Genomic DNA, 15,433 nt, shown 5'->3' on the forward strand with positions numbered 1-15,433 from the left:
GCGTTCGTAGCCTGGGGTGCAGCTTGGTTGAACCGTGTTTTCTATTTCAAATGCCATTATAGGTCCTGTCTGGCAGAGAGGGTGCACGAGCAAGGGCCATGCGCCCAGCGTTTATTTTAGCACTCTGCCTTGGATTCTGTCTTGGTTTTTAACAGTTGAGATTTGAAGGAGTCTCGGTGATTGGCTTTAGCCATCTGAGTCAATGGGTCTCCTCATTCTGTATCCAGAAGCTTTAGGTTTGGGGAAAAACTTGAAAAGATGACCTTGCAGTCTCACCTGGTTTATGCAAGTAATCTTGCAATTCTTTCTTGAGGAACTCATATATACTTCTTTATTTTGTGAAAATCTAGGGTAAACCACAAAAATCTACCATTCTTCTAGATGGAATACAGGAAGATTTTCAATGGCTGCCTGTATAACTTAATTCTCACGCCATATTCTAAATATTGTTAAAGTTGTCACTTTACAGGAATTACACTCTTGGAGGCGTTAGGACACTCATCCCGCCTGACAACATCCCTTTCTAAGAACCTGGGAAGATTAGTTTGTAGCGTAGCTTTTTCTCATGTTGAAGTTTATAAGGATGAAAAGCCCCATGTAGAATATATCTACGCAACTTTAGTGACAAAAATTGCTAAGCACATTACATAAAAATAGCAAACTGCCTTCTTTAGGGACTGGTACAGACTGCTCTTAAGATAGCTAAGTAGACAAGTATATAGTAAAATATGGGTATATTTAGCACTCCAGAAGGCGGTAGATGGTGTTCTGACTTCACATCGCATGGATTCTTAAAGTCTTTACCTCTGTATAATCCCTTGTACTCAGCAGTGATGTTGTGGCACATTTGGGACCTAATTGTAAGCTTCGCTGCCAATCAAAGTACCAGATGGCAGAGGACAGTTTTGGAAGGCAAAGAGTGGACCTGACTCTCACGAATCAGGGGTAGCTTGGAAGGACATGCAGGAAAAAGCCATGGCAGTTTAAAGGGGTTTAGATTAAATATGGTTTAATGGGATTTTGGCATAAATGTGGCTTTTAACATCTGCCTGCCTCGTTGGTTCTTTCTCACAGGCATCTGCCTGGGTGAATGCATTCTGGTTTGCATCCACTTCTTCAAAAATCAACACTTAGATGATTATGGTTGTACAACGAGACCGATCCCGTCCTACAAAAGCCCCTGCCAGGCTTGTCACGGTGCATCTCCTTAGGGGCAATGGGAGAGAAGTGGCTGAGAGAGTGGCCAGAGGGGCTGTGGGGAGCTCCGTTAACCTTTCCCAGGCGAGTTCAAAACAGGTTTTCCTTATGGATGTGTTTTTTCCTGGTTGTGCAGAGCTTGAGACCTTCCCACTTCAAACTCGCCCTCTTTTCCCAAGGCTGTTGAAAAGACTCCAGTATGCTTCTGACTGGCATGCAAGCCTGGAAAAACTGCAAAGAATATTTGCAAGTGTTATCTTTGAATCAAAACCACCAACTCGCTTGGATAGCATCCCTCCCCCCATTCTTCCTTTTTCCTTAGCCTTTCATAAGAACATTTTTGCTGTTGTTGAGAATATTCATCCAGCATTCATACCCACACATGTACGTCTCGTGCTGATGTAATGATGCCTGTTACTGAGTGCGACTTTTTTTTTTTTAAGCTAAAATACATGAAATGGTAGAGTTGTGTTGTAGTTAGTGGAAAGAAGCTGTCTTGAACTGCTGTTGCCATGTTGTCTTCCTTCCAAGAATGCTGTCTTTCTAAACAGTGCTACATTTATTTAAAAGGAAGGTCATGTACCATGCTGGTTATCCTTAGAGGATGGGCTGAGTGGCAGAAAACGAGTCCCAGCACTCCTATAAATAGAGAAGCCGTGTAACCACATCTGGGAACCTAACGTGTGGTACAGAGCTCGGTATTTTGTGATCTTTAAAATCCTTGAGCAATACTAATACTAGGATAAGTGTATTCAGAAACAGTTTATTGTGGAGCTTTTCATATGATGTCATCTGAAGTTATACACTTGGTTTGTCTCACTAGTGCTGTCTTCGTGTGGTCAGACCATCTCAGGGTGACTTACTTTTCATGCCTCATGGGTTACTACAAGCAGGCTGACGTTGTAAGGTGTGAGCAGACCTGGCAGACCGACTGGTGGGGGATGACACGGTGAGAATAAGTGTGGAGCGGCTCTTGTGTGTTCGAGGCAATGGTGCATTAATAAGTACTAGTCTATAAAGTGGAACGTGATGGAGAAGAGAAACAAACGCGCAGGCAAAGCAGGTAGGTACGGGACTCCGGCGCAGTAACACATAAGCATCTACTGAAAGCAGCCTGAATTTTAGACACCAGCTCGTTGCATCCTGTTCTGCACGCTGCTGATGGGCAGTGACTGTTGCAAAGGACGTAATACCTTTTCTGGGCGTAGTAGCTGCTGGGGTGATTGCTGCCTCCTTGCGAGTTTTGGGGGACAGACAGAGTGGGACAACTCCATTTGTTTCCAGGAATTGTATTTTCCATCCTCTTAATTTCCAAACCTCCAGCCACTAGAGGGAGGGAATGCTACATATTTATGGCTTCCTATGCATGCGGGGATGTGCGTTTTAATAAAGGGATTGCTTTTCTACAGAAAGGCTTTCCAGGCACTACTACAGCTGGTTTTAGCCCCTTTATTTATTTGACCGCAGTTTTATTAACTGCTCCTGAGATTTGACCTCTGTAGACTTCTGTTGGTTTAAGACCTAAAATTGTAAATGCTCTGGAAGATGTTAGATGATCCTTGTCCATGTTTTACACCCTGTATTTGCTGTCGAGCATCCCTGCTGTGAAATGGCTTCCATGGGGAAACCTTTGGCTCCTCCTGGATCTGCCTGTCTCCTCTTGTTACTGCACACCCCGCTGCACGGCTACAGCGTAACATCCAGCGTGGCAACGCAGAAATGAAAGACGTGAGAACAGCGGGAGAGCGATACCCCTTCCTACTGCTTTCTCCCTGTCAAGCCAGAGACTCTTGGAGCCTATGGCCTGTTTCCTCTGCAATAATAAAACAAGCCCAAGAGGGATCTCATTTCATTTGGAATTAAACCATTGAGTTAGTAATTATTGTAGGCAGATGAGTTTTAACAATTTCAAGGGACACCAGCAAGGAGTTGTAGGTTTAGGGAGGGGAACAGGGATGGAAGTTTTAAGAAAGGCAGTATCAGAAAGTGAATTTTGTATACTTTTGACAATGAAACAAGATTGCAACTTTCCTTTGCAGATTGGGCTCGGTGGGGAAGATGCGTGGAGTGTCCGTGTCAATGAAAGTCTGATGGGGGGACTGTGGGGCTTGGAAAGTAGCCTGGGATGAAAGCAGCATGGTCAATGGGTTTGAAGAGCTGCAACCTTTGGTCTGCAGTGCTATTTATCAGGGGAATTTACATCCCTCTGCAGACGGTGGGTGGGGAAGAGAGAGTCTCTCTGCCTTTCTTTTGACTCCAGTGGGTGACTCAAGGCCGTGCTCTCTCAGAAGGGAAACCTCATGATGCTTCAGCAGCCTGAAGTATTGAAGGAGAGCGTCTCTCTGGGTAGTTTTCCTGACTCTGAAAGTCAATAGTTCCAGTTAATAGAGGGATTCAGCAAAGAGGTTTCCTCACGCTGATTGAAGCTGCAGATGATGCTCCAGCACAAGAAGCTCTCCTGGTGAGGCTGGGGCTGGTCCCAGCTGCTCTTTTCCTTGCCTGTTTCACTTGCCCAGCTGTGCCCTGGCTGGCGCAGCTGATGGCACGAGAGAGCAGAGAGGGAAATGCACAGGAAGGCACTGGAAACCTTAAGATTGACCTGACCCAGCCACATTAGAAAAATATGCACGTAAGGACTAAATATACATCATCCTAGAGAGGACAGTCAAAACACTCCTCGTTTTCTTGGGTGCCCGTCACTGGACATCCCATACTTGCAGGGCTGAGGTTTGGCTGCTCCGGGAGCCCTCCCTACTGCAGTGTGTGCTCCTCTCTGCGCCCCTCGCTTGGCTAAGGGTCTCTCACCACCTACTTGTAACTCCGACTAACTGAAGGCATGAAAACGTGGCCGCGAACTGAGTTGCTTAAGCTCAGCATCCAGGGCCACAGGTCACAGCTTGTATTAAATAATAGAGCTAGAAGAGCGACGAGTGAATATGAAAGACTCCTCCGCATCACTCTGTGCATTTCGATGAACTGTGGCCGTAACCTTATAAATATGACCTGCTCGTTAAGCCTTCACTTGCCTGCAGGAGATGCGAGGTCTTGGGAGACCAATCTATTTGCCTTCTGTACAATAGCTTTGTTTATTGAGAGCCATGCTGTAAAATTGTTATTCAAGCAGTAATCTGATGGACTTCAGTGGGAGCTCTGCCTTGGCTGGATCACCCCGTGCCGTCTCACCGCTGTGGTTTCTGCTGGTGCAGATAGCTCAATGAGAAGAAAAGCATTTCTGTTCTTGGGTTTTGTATATATTTGTGGGTGCAGGACAAGGTTGGGATGTTTTGTCTGAAGGCACCCAGCTCCAGTGAGATCCCCACAGGGTTTGGGTGGGGGAGAGGGGACAGGGAGGAGCTCGGGTGGGAATCCAGCGTTGACGCTGTGACAGGGAGGGCTGTAAGAGCCCCCAGGCCATAGGCATGGCCATGCTGTGTACCCCGGAGGCTCTGTCCCCGGGTTGTGTGAGGGAACATCCCTCCAGGCAGAGGGAGGAGCACGGCTGCAGGGTGTATGGCTTTGCCAGTCCCTTCTGACCTTAAAATGCACGACCTGGGGGAGCATCTATTGTTTCCCTGTAGATCATCTCATGAATAGTAATATTAAGCTCTAGTTTTCTTTAAAAAAAATTCTTTTTTGGCTGCAGATCTCTCTCTAAGTACACAAACGAAATGAATTTATATATGAGCATTGTGCTACTTGTAAAGCCCTTTCTTTTTCAAATTTAGTTTTATTCCTTTTTTAATCTCCATAGGATTTTCCCTGAATAAGCAGAACGAGGGCAGTGCTAGTAACAGATGGACATAAAGAAGACTTGGATGCTGGAGAGACTTAACGGGCTTGGGGATCTGAACTGGGTGCTTTCCTCATCACCGTAAGAGTTTAATTTGACTGCAGGTTATTAATTTTCGCCTCTAAAGCAGAGGTCTTAGCAACAGCGCGTGTTCCTTGGCAACAGACTGCCATGGTTTAATTAAAGCAGGTGTGGGAGTTTTAAAAATGCCACTGTTGGAAAAAGTTGAAAGATATTAGCAAATCAAATGGGCTGAGGCATGAGTCGTCTTGTCAGTCAGACGGGGGTGACGAGGAAGAAGGAGTAGTAAACAAGATGCAAACCGTGGAGGCAACTTGGCAAAGGAGCGGCTGTGGAAGGGAGGCAGGTACGGGACTTGCATGTTGTGCTGCCGTCCCAGCGGCCGGGCTGTGGCTCGCCCCGGCCAACCCACAGAGCCGCGCGGAGACGGGTGGGAGGAACGGCCGCGGGTCTGGGAGGTCTTGTGCTGTGAACTGAATAGTTTACTTCAAAAAAAAAAAAAATAGCTTTTTAAAAACAGGTTTTCAAACTGTGGTTTTCCACTAGGGCTTTCATAAAAGTTAAAGTTTGTTTTTGTCCTCTCAAAAATTCAAGCTGTCGTTTTGTTAGTAAAATCGAACAAAAAGCCCTTTGAGGAGAGCCTGTGGCCAGCGCGGCTGTGGCCCACCCCATCATTTCCCTCCACTGCCATAGGAGCAAGCTGTGTGTGATCCCCACCTCTGCCTGGAGCTAGCCTGCTGTCTGTTTGCACCGTGACTGCTAAATATAAATACACTGAATACTGAATAATGCCAAATATACATAATTGAATTAGAAATGACTCTAGTTTGTGCCAGCATGTGGAGTGTACACACACGTAGCCGATGTGGACTGGAGAAGTGGTTTGGAGCAGAGCGAGAGAAGTTTGGGCTCCCGTGGCTGTCCTTGCCGCCGTTCTGATGTGTAACCTCGGGCAAGGCGGGGGAAGACCTTATGCCCCTGGTTTGCAGCTGCAAGAGGGAGATAGTCTTTTTGCCGTTCTGTGGTAAACAGCAAGATCCCGATCGCTTGCATCAGAGCAAATGGTTTTTATGCACTTGTTCAAGTCCTATAATTTATGACTAAAACTGTCTTTGTGTCAGAGTTAGTTCAGGAGGACACTTGTATCTGGGGCTTCTGAATATGTCATCTCCTATTAAGGAACAAACAAACTATCTTGTAATGTACCATAAATAATAATACTACTTTGTAAGAGCCCGAAGCACTGCGTTATTGCTGTGCTAATCTGAGAGGCACTGGGCCATTATGGAAGTATTCCATAGGGTTTGAGGTTTTTTCCTGAAGGGAGGTAGGTGTTTCGTAGCTGTGTAGCGTGGCTGATTGCTTTATAAAGCCAGGCTGGATAATTCCTAGTAGAGGTTAGACAAATTCCCCTCCTTTCTCGTTAATTAACCTGTAGGATTTGGTGCCTTTTCTTTGCAGTTCAGTAGAGACAATGGCTGCAAGAACATATTTATGCTCTCTAATATGTAATGAAGAACATCTGCCTCCTGCAGCACTGAAATAACCATTGTGTGCCAGGGCTCTCCAAAGAGCACTCTCGGGCTCCCGCTTGAATGAGACAATTCAGGGCTGGAATCTCGATGGGGAGGCGTTTGCTGGGGGATGTTCTCCATTGCCTGCAGTCAACAGCGTAGTTGGGGAGGAAGGAGAGAGTGGGTGAAACGCAAAGGACGGGAATTCCCCATATGAAGGCAGCAGCAGGGGAGGGAGAGGAGCATCTGGGAAAAAGTTTCCACATCCAGAGAGCAGTTTATAGCAGTATTCTTATGGCGGGATTAAAGAAAGGAGGCCTTGAAGATCTGAAGGAGATTTCAGTGGTGATGTGGTAATGTAATATAGGGAAGAAAAGAGATTAGAGGCAGGTAAAATCCTGTAATGCTGCCGTGCTTCCTTTACTGCTCTCGCAGGTTGCAAGAAAATTAACCATCAAGTTTGGGATCCCAGTGTTGTGTTTTGGATCTGTCTCAAACTAGGGATTGGCACCCAAAGCTGCCTTGCGATACTGCAGCATAATAGTAAATAACGGTGGGATCACAGGGTGGGTGTCTGTATCTATTGGATCGGACAGCAGATTGCAGTGGGAATGTTGTTAAAGTCTCTTGTGTGTCCCTTACGTGACTCCAAATGTATCGAATGAGGTACCAGGATGGAGATTACTTTTTGCCTTTTCCTCAGTGCAGTGTGATTGTGAGTGTCCTTCTGCTTGTACCCGTTTGCTTTGCTTCTGAATTGCTCTCCAGCTGCACGTAATCAGGAGGAAAAAAGTTACACATGGAAAAGTGGCATTAATGTAATAATTATAGTCCTTATATCAGTCACAACCGCTAGTGTAAAGCAGTTTCCAGGTAAACCTTGTAAACCCTTCCCTACTGACTGTGAGGGTATCGCACACAATGAATATCAGTCACTTGGCAGTCAGCAGTAGACCCCAAACTGGACCGGCCTGTCAGAGGGAAGATGTACCTGTGGTTTGGCGTTACCTTGTCTGTAGCCAGGTGCTGGAGATGAAGATGCCTGGGATGGTCCCCTCAGGCTGGAGACGGAGGGGTTGGGGTCTGGGGCTGCTCTCTGCCTGCTGCTGCCACACAAATGCAGGCCAAGGGCTCGGCTGGGGAGACTTTGAGGGCTGGGTGTGGAAAGCACGATCCAGCGGTAGGCTGGGAGCGGTTTCCCCCAGTCCTCGGGGGGGTTGAAAGGATGCTCCATGCTGCAAGAAGTTTTATTAGTCTGTACAGATTTAAACCAAGTGGCTGGATTATCCCAAAAGTTGGTTGATGCAGGCCAAGAGTGTGGTAAAAGGAATCGTGCAGGCAGCGGGGATCGGAAGCAGCTGTGGGAGGCTGAAACACGCCGGCTGGTTTTGGTCCTTATTCTGTAGGGAAAGAGACTTTCAGAGCCTGTGACAGGTACAATGTGAGCAGACCACAGCTCTGCTGAGAATGAAGGGGCTGTTGTGTTACCGATGAGAAATATGAGAGTTCTTACAGGAGACTTACTGTGGAACAATCCCCCAGATGAGCCAAGGACATGCTCTGCGCATCTAAGCAAAATCTATTCCCTGCCTCCCCAGTGGGACTTGGCGCTGCTTTGTGTTGTCTCAGGTGTGCGAGTTCCCCCTGGGGACTCCGCGGCAGCGCTGCCACACCTCCAGCTCTTGGGAACCTCTGCAGAAGAATCCCAGAGATGCTGATGGTGCAGCTGTGACGCATCCCCACCTTCCATGGCCAGTGGAGCGGTGGGGAAGGCATAGCTAAAAGGACCTTCTTCTGTTACTTATGTCTTCAGTGCCTTTCTGGAAATAGAGGGACTTCCTTGAACTATGTCAAGCAATATTGAATTATTCACTATCTTTGGTAGTAGAAATCCCATTTTTTGTAAGCTCAGTCACAGGGCAGGAGCCTGCAGTGCAAACTCTGTGCCCAGATACTGCAGACTGAAAGTTGTCTCTCTTTCCTCTTGGGTGACGTGGATTTTCCTACCAGTGCAGTGCCCATAGCGCTACTCCATAGCGCTCCCTGTGACTCGCAGCTCTGATGGGTCGTTTGGAACACGGCACGTCCGGTGCGTGCTGGAAGGGCTGCCCACGTGCATTCCTGGGTGCTCGGTTGCAACATCCCCTTTCGAATGCCTGGCAGAGGAGCCAAGGTGTGCTGCCTGTTCCTGAAATGCAGGTACTTTGGGGTTGCTCCGGTGGAGAAGTCGCGGGTGGCTCTGGCAGGGGCTCTGGGTTTGGTCCCCTGCCTGCTGGCTGCCTGCAAAACACTTTGCACAGAGAGTGAGGCAACAGAGGTGCAGATTCTTGGCAGGGGAGCGCAGCTGGGTTCTTTCGGAGATTGCATGTGCCAGAGAGAATCGCTGCCCCACTGATCTGGGCAAGATTGGATTTGCGTGCAGACTGATGCCGCTTCAGGGATTTGGCTAATCTCTGGTCCTTGTTGCCTTTTGTCACCTTCGCAGGGAGCAAGAATTAACCTGGCAGCCTTTGGTTTGCTTCTGAAATCAGCTTAGCATAAACAAGGGATAGGAAGTGAAACAGTGGAATATTAGCCTTATTGACAGGCCTAGTCAACAGCTGATGGCAGGAGGAGAGAAATCGGTGTAATTTCTGCGTGCGCATAACAAGCCTCAACAAAAATTGTCCTCCTCCTCCAGACCCACTTTACCAATTAGAGCAACGGGGTGGGATGTGCCAGACAACTCCCTCCATCGGCACTGCCAAGGTTAAGATGGGTGTAGCTTTGACTGAAGTTACTGGAGTTACTGGGATAACACAGTGGGTGTTTTAAAGATGATCTTGTGCTTATGAGGGTCTTTCTTGTATTATTTGTGTGCGTGCTTGACGATAATGCAGATCTCTCATTTAATACTTCCTTGTAGAAAAAACGTTTACTCTTTAACTACAGATAACCTGATCATTGCTTTTATTTTTAATCCAGTTTTCTGAAGGAGACAATGCCCATGCATTCAGGACATCTGTCTGTCTGTCAGTTCTTCTGTCCCAGCTCTCCCCAACCCCTACAGCTTTTGAATTAGGTGGGAAAGTTGCAGTGGGTCCGACTGACATCCCAAACAGATGATGTACCTGCGAGTTCTGTGAAAACCAGGGCTGCACAAAGACGTGGCCATCACTTGCGGTGGGAGATCGGGCTTTCCCTGAGGAGGAAGATGAGGAGCAGCCCCAGATTGGCAACATGTACATTCCGGAATGGTTTTCAGAGATGGGATTTTCAGACCAGAGTCCTCCTTTGGATGTAAAAAGCTTACCTGGGGTTTCTGTCACTTAACATAGGAAACTTAGGCAGAATTCCCAAGTCTGGATGTCTACAAGTGTTTGTCTCCTGACTCTTTTCTTTTGTCAGCCATCTCTAGGAATAATGATGGCTGTCAGTGCCTGTATAAAAAGTGATGGAATATGGCTTGATGTAACTAGAGCAGGCTGTGTGGGGCCCAGGCAATGCATGGATGCCGGGCAGCATCCCTTTGCTCTTGCCTGTACTTTTCTTCTGTCCTATTTGAATAAATAAATGAAGACACCTAGGCTCTGCTCCCTCGCGCATCCTGCTGAATGGCGCAGGACTAGCAGAAAGTGGCAGTCACGAGGAGCTGGCTGTTGTTTCCTGACTTAAATTCTCCAGCTGCAGGAAAAATGTTGCCTCTTCCCGAGGTCAGGAGCAGGAGATTCAAATGCCCTTCTGCCCTTGAGGCAGGAGTGCATGAAAAAAACCCCCACTCAAACACAAGCTTTAAATCCTTTGCAAACGTAATAGAGGAGATTATGGCTTCTCTACAGGTTTTGCAGTATATCCTGTATATGGAGCCAGTATACCCAGTGCAGGTATGTCCTGGCTGTGGGCTTCTGTACCTACATTCTGTACCTACAACATACCTACCTTCTGTTTCCTACGTTGTCTCCACGGTTTGTATCTGCCCTCTCCTGCCTCTGAAGCTAGTTGCAGACTTCATCAGCTGCCAAAGAGGAGGTATCGGGACTCTTGGTGGGGTATTTTGGCTGCGTTCAGGTGTGCGTCAGTCCTTGCGGCAGGCTGCCCCTTCCTGCGGGCACTCGGCTCCAGGAGGATGGCAGAGGGCTGCGGCGGCAGTGCAACAGCCTCTTTGGACGGCCTTGGCCAACACCCTTCTGATCTCCACATCTCCTCCGTAAAATGGGGAGAACCATGTCGACATACGTGTCCCAGCTGGAGGAATCGGGAGGATTCAGTCCTGTTTCCAGCTGGCTGTGCACATCCCATATGCTATCACCGCCTCTTCTAACCAGCGCCAGACAGACTGAGCTCATCTACCCCGGCGCGGTGGGTGGCTGTATTGATGATGAACGCTTAATGAGTGTCTTGTCTTTTCTAATTGGGTGGGGGGCTGTCGTTTTCCTCGTTCTGACCAGAAAGTCAGGAAAAAGCAAGGGGAGCGGGCAGGGGATTAAGACCTTTAGTGGGGAGCAGGGTGTGGGTGCCGCGGGGAGGATAACCTGGGGCAGGTGCAGCGCTTTTCCGGGCTGGGAGGTTTTGTTTCATTGGGAAGGGGACTTATCCTGCATGCGGAGAGCAGAGCGAGAACTTACTGCCCTTCAAACGTCAGCAAAATCCCCAGCCCCTTGCTGAGCATGGAGGCACGTGCTGGCTCTGCAGCTCTGGGACTCCCGTAGCAGCGGGGGCGAGGGTGGCAGGAGGGCAGGGGTGCTGAGCGCCTGCAGGGACCCTCCACAAGTTCTCATAGGTGCCCCTTCTCTCCCCTCCCCTCCTGCAGAGCTTCAAAGCACGGCAAGGGGGAAAAAAAAAAAAAAAAAAAGGACATCCCCCTCCCCTCAAATCCCTCACTCTGACTGAAATAAATAACTACAATCCCAGGTAGTGAGGAGGCTGCTAATAACGTGCTCTTGACAGGCACGGGATTGCCGGGCTGAGGGATGTCGGAGTGAAAGCTCCAGGCTAGGGTGGGGGTGGGGGGCTTCTTTTTTTCTCCTGCCAGCTCTCGCCAGGCAGTAGGGATTTTTTTTTTTTTTTTTTTTTTTCCCCTCCCTGATAATAAGGACATCATCAGAAGCAAGATGCAGTGGCTAAGGGATGGATCAGGAATGGTGAGTTCAGGTAGCTATGTCTTTCTCTTTTCCTCTTATTGCAGTACTTTGACGGGGAAATGAGCCTCCGTCCTATCTCCTGACTCCTCCTTTACTCCCTGTCCTTGAAACCATTGATCACTCTGTAGCCATTTTATGGACTCTGCATTCCCAACCTGCTGAGCAAAAGAAGAAATTTAAAGGAAGGAAGGAGGGTGTGCATGCGTTGGGGCGTGGGAGGGGGGGAGCGGCGCTTGGCAGGGGCTGGGGAGGTGGGTTTCGGGAGGGTGAAGTGGGGGCTTTGTGGGGGAAAGCAAAGGATTTTCCAGGTGCTGGCATGTGGGGTGTGTGGTGTACCAGCTGGGGGAGAGGACTGGGAGAGGAGCAGCGGAACGGGGATGCTGCTGGCGGCAGCGCTACCGCCGCTGGGACCTGTCAGATCTGCCCCTTCTGTGGATGATGAGTTGCGGTGCGGGGGGAGCCCGAATTTGCTGCCAAAGCGTCCCTGCCTTTGCTTGCATCAGACTGTAAAACACTCCTCTGAAGTGGAGAGGCTTCAGCAAAGCAGTTTAAACAGTGACAGCTCTGCTTTTTTAAAAAAAAATAAAATACTGCCAGTGTGCAGATGCCCTCAGTGTGCCTGGAGTAGAGCTCGGAGGGGCTGTATCTGCCAGGAGGGAAACCGGGGAAGTTCCTCCATCTCGGCAAGGGATCCCGTTTCTCATTCAGAAACTTCCCCGTGAAGAGATGCGGTTGTTATTGAGATCTCCTCCTCCCCAGCTCTCCCTCCTCTCACGGCTTTGCTTTGCAACGGCATTTCCCTCTGCTTTCCCCTCTCTGCGCCGGGCTGGGTTTTGCAGGGTGCTTTTGTTTTGCCCTTCCCTGGGCATTTTCCATCCTGCGGGGAGCCTCGGGGCATCCCTACGGGCTGGTCCCGTGGCACGGACCTGCTCCGGGTGGCTGGCAGCATCGGGCCGCTGGCGTCACCTGGCTCAGCCCCTGCGTTTCGGCTCTGTTGGGGGCACTCGGCAGATGTTACTGGCAGCGGGGGTGATTTTGGAGCCAGCGCAGAAATCACTGCCCGTTCTCTCCTGATGCCCAGCCACCAGCTCCGTGCCGCCCCATGCAGCTTGCGCCTGCCCTCCGTCCCCTCTAAAATACTTAGATTAACAGGAGCTTAACGGTTTATGCTTCTGAATGACTCTGGAGCCAGTGCTGGAAGCATAATGGGAGGGTGTAGACAGCAGCCTGCAGCAGATAGCAAATTTGTTTAGGGTCCTATTTAAGGCTTGTCTATCACCCAGCAACAGTTTGGGGGTTTTGCTGCCTCCTCCCACCCTCTGAGCATCCAGGTTTTCCTTCCCCTCCGCCACCCTGTCCCCACACCTCCCCGCACGCACGCCGGCGGAGCACTTTTCCCCTCTCCGCTGGTGTCTAAGCAACACAAATCGCCTTTCACCCCTTTGCCAATTTACATTTTCAGAGATTACTACGCTGAAAGAAAAGTGGTGATGGAAAGCTGGATGTGGCGCTCTCATCCTTTTTCCTTTCCTCCTGGGTGACTGCTGAGCGCGGGTGGGGAGGGGATGTGGTGCAGGGTGAACTGCTTGTCTAATTGACATAGCGCAAGACTTGACACTTCCTCGCCCTCTTATCTTTCCAGCTTCCTTTCTTGCTGCTGGCAATAAGGGAGACTTCGTTATTTTGTTCTGATTAGTCTAATCTCTGCCTTCTCTCAGAGAGAAATTATAGTGGTTGCTGAATAGCCTGTAATTTAAAATATTCTGGGGGGAAAGTGAAACTCCAGTGATTGATTTTGAAGCAGCTTTTACCCAGGAATTTCCCAATATTGCTCCTTCTAATAAGGGAAAAATGAAAGAGAGGGCTGTGGTTTCCGTACTGTATACAGCAGTTTACCACCTCGGCAGTATAGGAAGATACTCCGGATGTATCTCTAGGTTGTCTGAAAATACGGTAAAAAATGATTACAAACCAACAAAGTAAAACTGAACCAAATAAGATCAATCCAGCAGAGATCTTTGCAGTCTCTTGCGGGCGAGGAGCCTGGTTCCCCAGGGACGGGTGGCTGCGGTCCCCGGGATTTGATGGGCAAACAGTGCTCCTGCGCTTGGAAGCACTGGGCTACTGGGAACACTCTTATGGCCGTGCCGCGAAGCCAGGGTCCTGGTGACGCTTGGTCCATACAAATTCTGCTCTCCTTTTGCAAGACAAGGCGTATTGATCCAGATGTCCTGGCCCAATGCCAACGCAGACAGCTGTATTCCATTTAATGCAGATTTTGCCTGTTGTCCCCATTGGTAAGTTACTTTAATTTTTAGCACTTAGAATGGTGGATCATATTGGTGTAACTCTGGTAAACAAATGAGTTATTCCACACTAGGAGTAGTTGCGTTTCAGCCTGTCAGTGTGAACATTATCATCCCGGTCTACTGGCTAAAATGTGCTACAGAAATATAAAATGGCTCAGTTTACTCCTGAGCGAGGGTTGGCTGATCCGTTCACGCACATTAGGCTGCTTCCCATACGGTGAAGAACCTGAGCCTTTCATCTAGAGCAGCACCGGACCACTTTTCATCAGCACTGAGCCTCTCTTACGGATTTTCACCTGTCTTTTTTTACTCTGATATTATTTTCTGTGTATCTACTAAAGAACAGGAACAGAAATTTATTTTGGATAGCATCCCTGGACTTTGTTCTGCTCAGGCACATTGGACTAAACCTGGATTTTAGGCTGATTTCTCAGAAGTTCTGCACAGCGCTGGTTTATTGAAAACACTGTTTTCCATCAGTCTCAGCACTGGGTTGGGTTAAAGAATCAGACCCGCTCCCTTTCAGCGTTAGTCATCTCATGGCAGCATGTCACTCATCGTGTACAAGTGATAGTACCTTTTGTTCTCACGGCAGGTGGCTCTTTATTTCTAAATCAGCCCCTTAAACCTAGCTATTATTCCATAATATTAAGCTGTCGTGGCTGCTTTTTCTTCTCCTTTGCATGTGCTGCTTTCTGTTTTTTAAACAATTAATCTTTTGCCAATTATGCTCGCATCCCATGAGGGTATTTTACATGCTTCATTGGTACTAAGTTGCTAAACTCTGCTAGTATCATTTCTAACCCAGAAAGATGAAACTAATTGTCATTGGTAGTGACGAGAACAAATCTACACATCTGATGGGCATTGTGAGTACGATGAGTATTTGGTGAGGCGTTCTTCACAGAGAATATTGATCCGGCATGATAATCAAACAAATCATGCCATAAACCAGCCTTTTCTGGAATAGCTTTTTACTTGACAAGGGCAGAGTTTTTCCCCAAGCCTTTGGCTGTCTTACAGGAAAGACGAGCCTGCATCTTCCTTGGTATTTCCTCACAGCGGGTCTAACTCTGGGCTTTATGTTGTGCCTGTGCCAGTCAGAGTGAGCGCAGCCATTAGCTTCAAGAGATACAGTCCCCGTCTTGTCTTTTTTTTTTTTTTTTTCCTTACAGGCATACATAGCCACCTTTTCCCAGTGCCTGTTGTTCAAACATTTAACATCAATCTGTTGATATTTCACATTGCTGTCGTAAACAAAAAGTAAGCTGTTGTAAATCATCACGACTTCAAACATGTTGAACAGGAATTCAGTGAATAGAAGGGCCAAATACTGCAAGTGGTGGAGATGTTCATGAGCCAGTTTAGCAGCCAGAAAACTTTATTACGTTTTTCCTTACTGCACTTGTCAGTCTGCAAATCTGGGATATTTAAATCTAAATATCTGGGATATTTAAAACACAAAGACTCTTTGCACTCCAT

At 48.2% G+C, this 15,433-nt stretch overlaps 1 protein-coding gene across 6 annotated transcripts in view; it reads left to right on the forward strand.

The window, feature by feature from the left end:
- Window positions 1-15,433, forward strand: part of ARHGEF9 (Cdc42 guanine nucleotide exchange factor 9) — a 195,263-nt gene that overhangs the window by 50,352 nt on the left and 129,478 nt on the right. Inside the window, exon 1 of one of the 6 annotated variants that reach the window (XM_063346933.1) lies at window positions 10,585-10,860. The exons of 3 other annotated variants lie outside the window; for them this stretch is intronic. In XM_063346933.1, the coding sequence (XP_063203003.1) occupies window positions 10,714-10,860 (147 nt within the window). In that variant the 5' untranslated portion in view covers window positions 10,585-10,713. Of the gene's footprint in view, window positions 1-10,584; window positions 10,861-11,588; window positions 11,653-15,433 lie in introns of those variants that run through there. 2 more of the 6 variants (XM_063346940.1, XM_063346932.1) reach the window with 2 other exon arrangements.

This window comes from Chroicocephalus ridibundus, chromosome 9 (assembly GCF_963924245.1).
Source record: "Chroicocephalus ridibundus chromosome 9, bChrRid1.1, whole genome shotgun sequence".
Classification (NCBI taxonomy): Eukaryota; Metazoa; Chordata; class Aves; order Charadriiformes; family Laridae; genus Chroicocephalus; species Chroicocephalus ridibundus.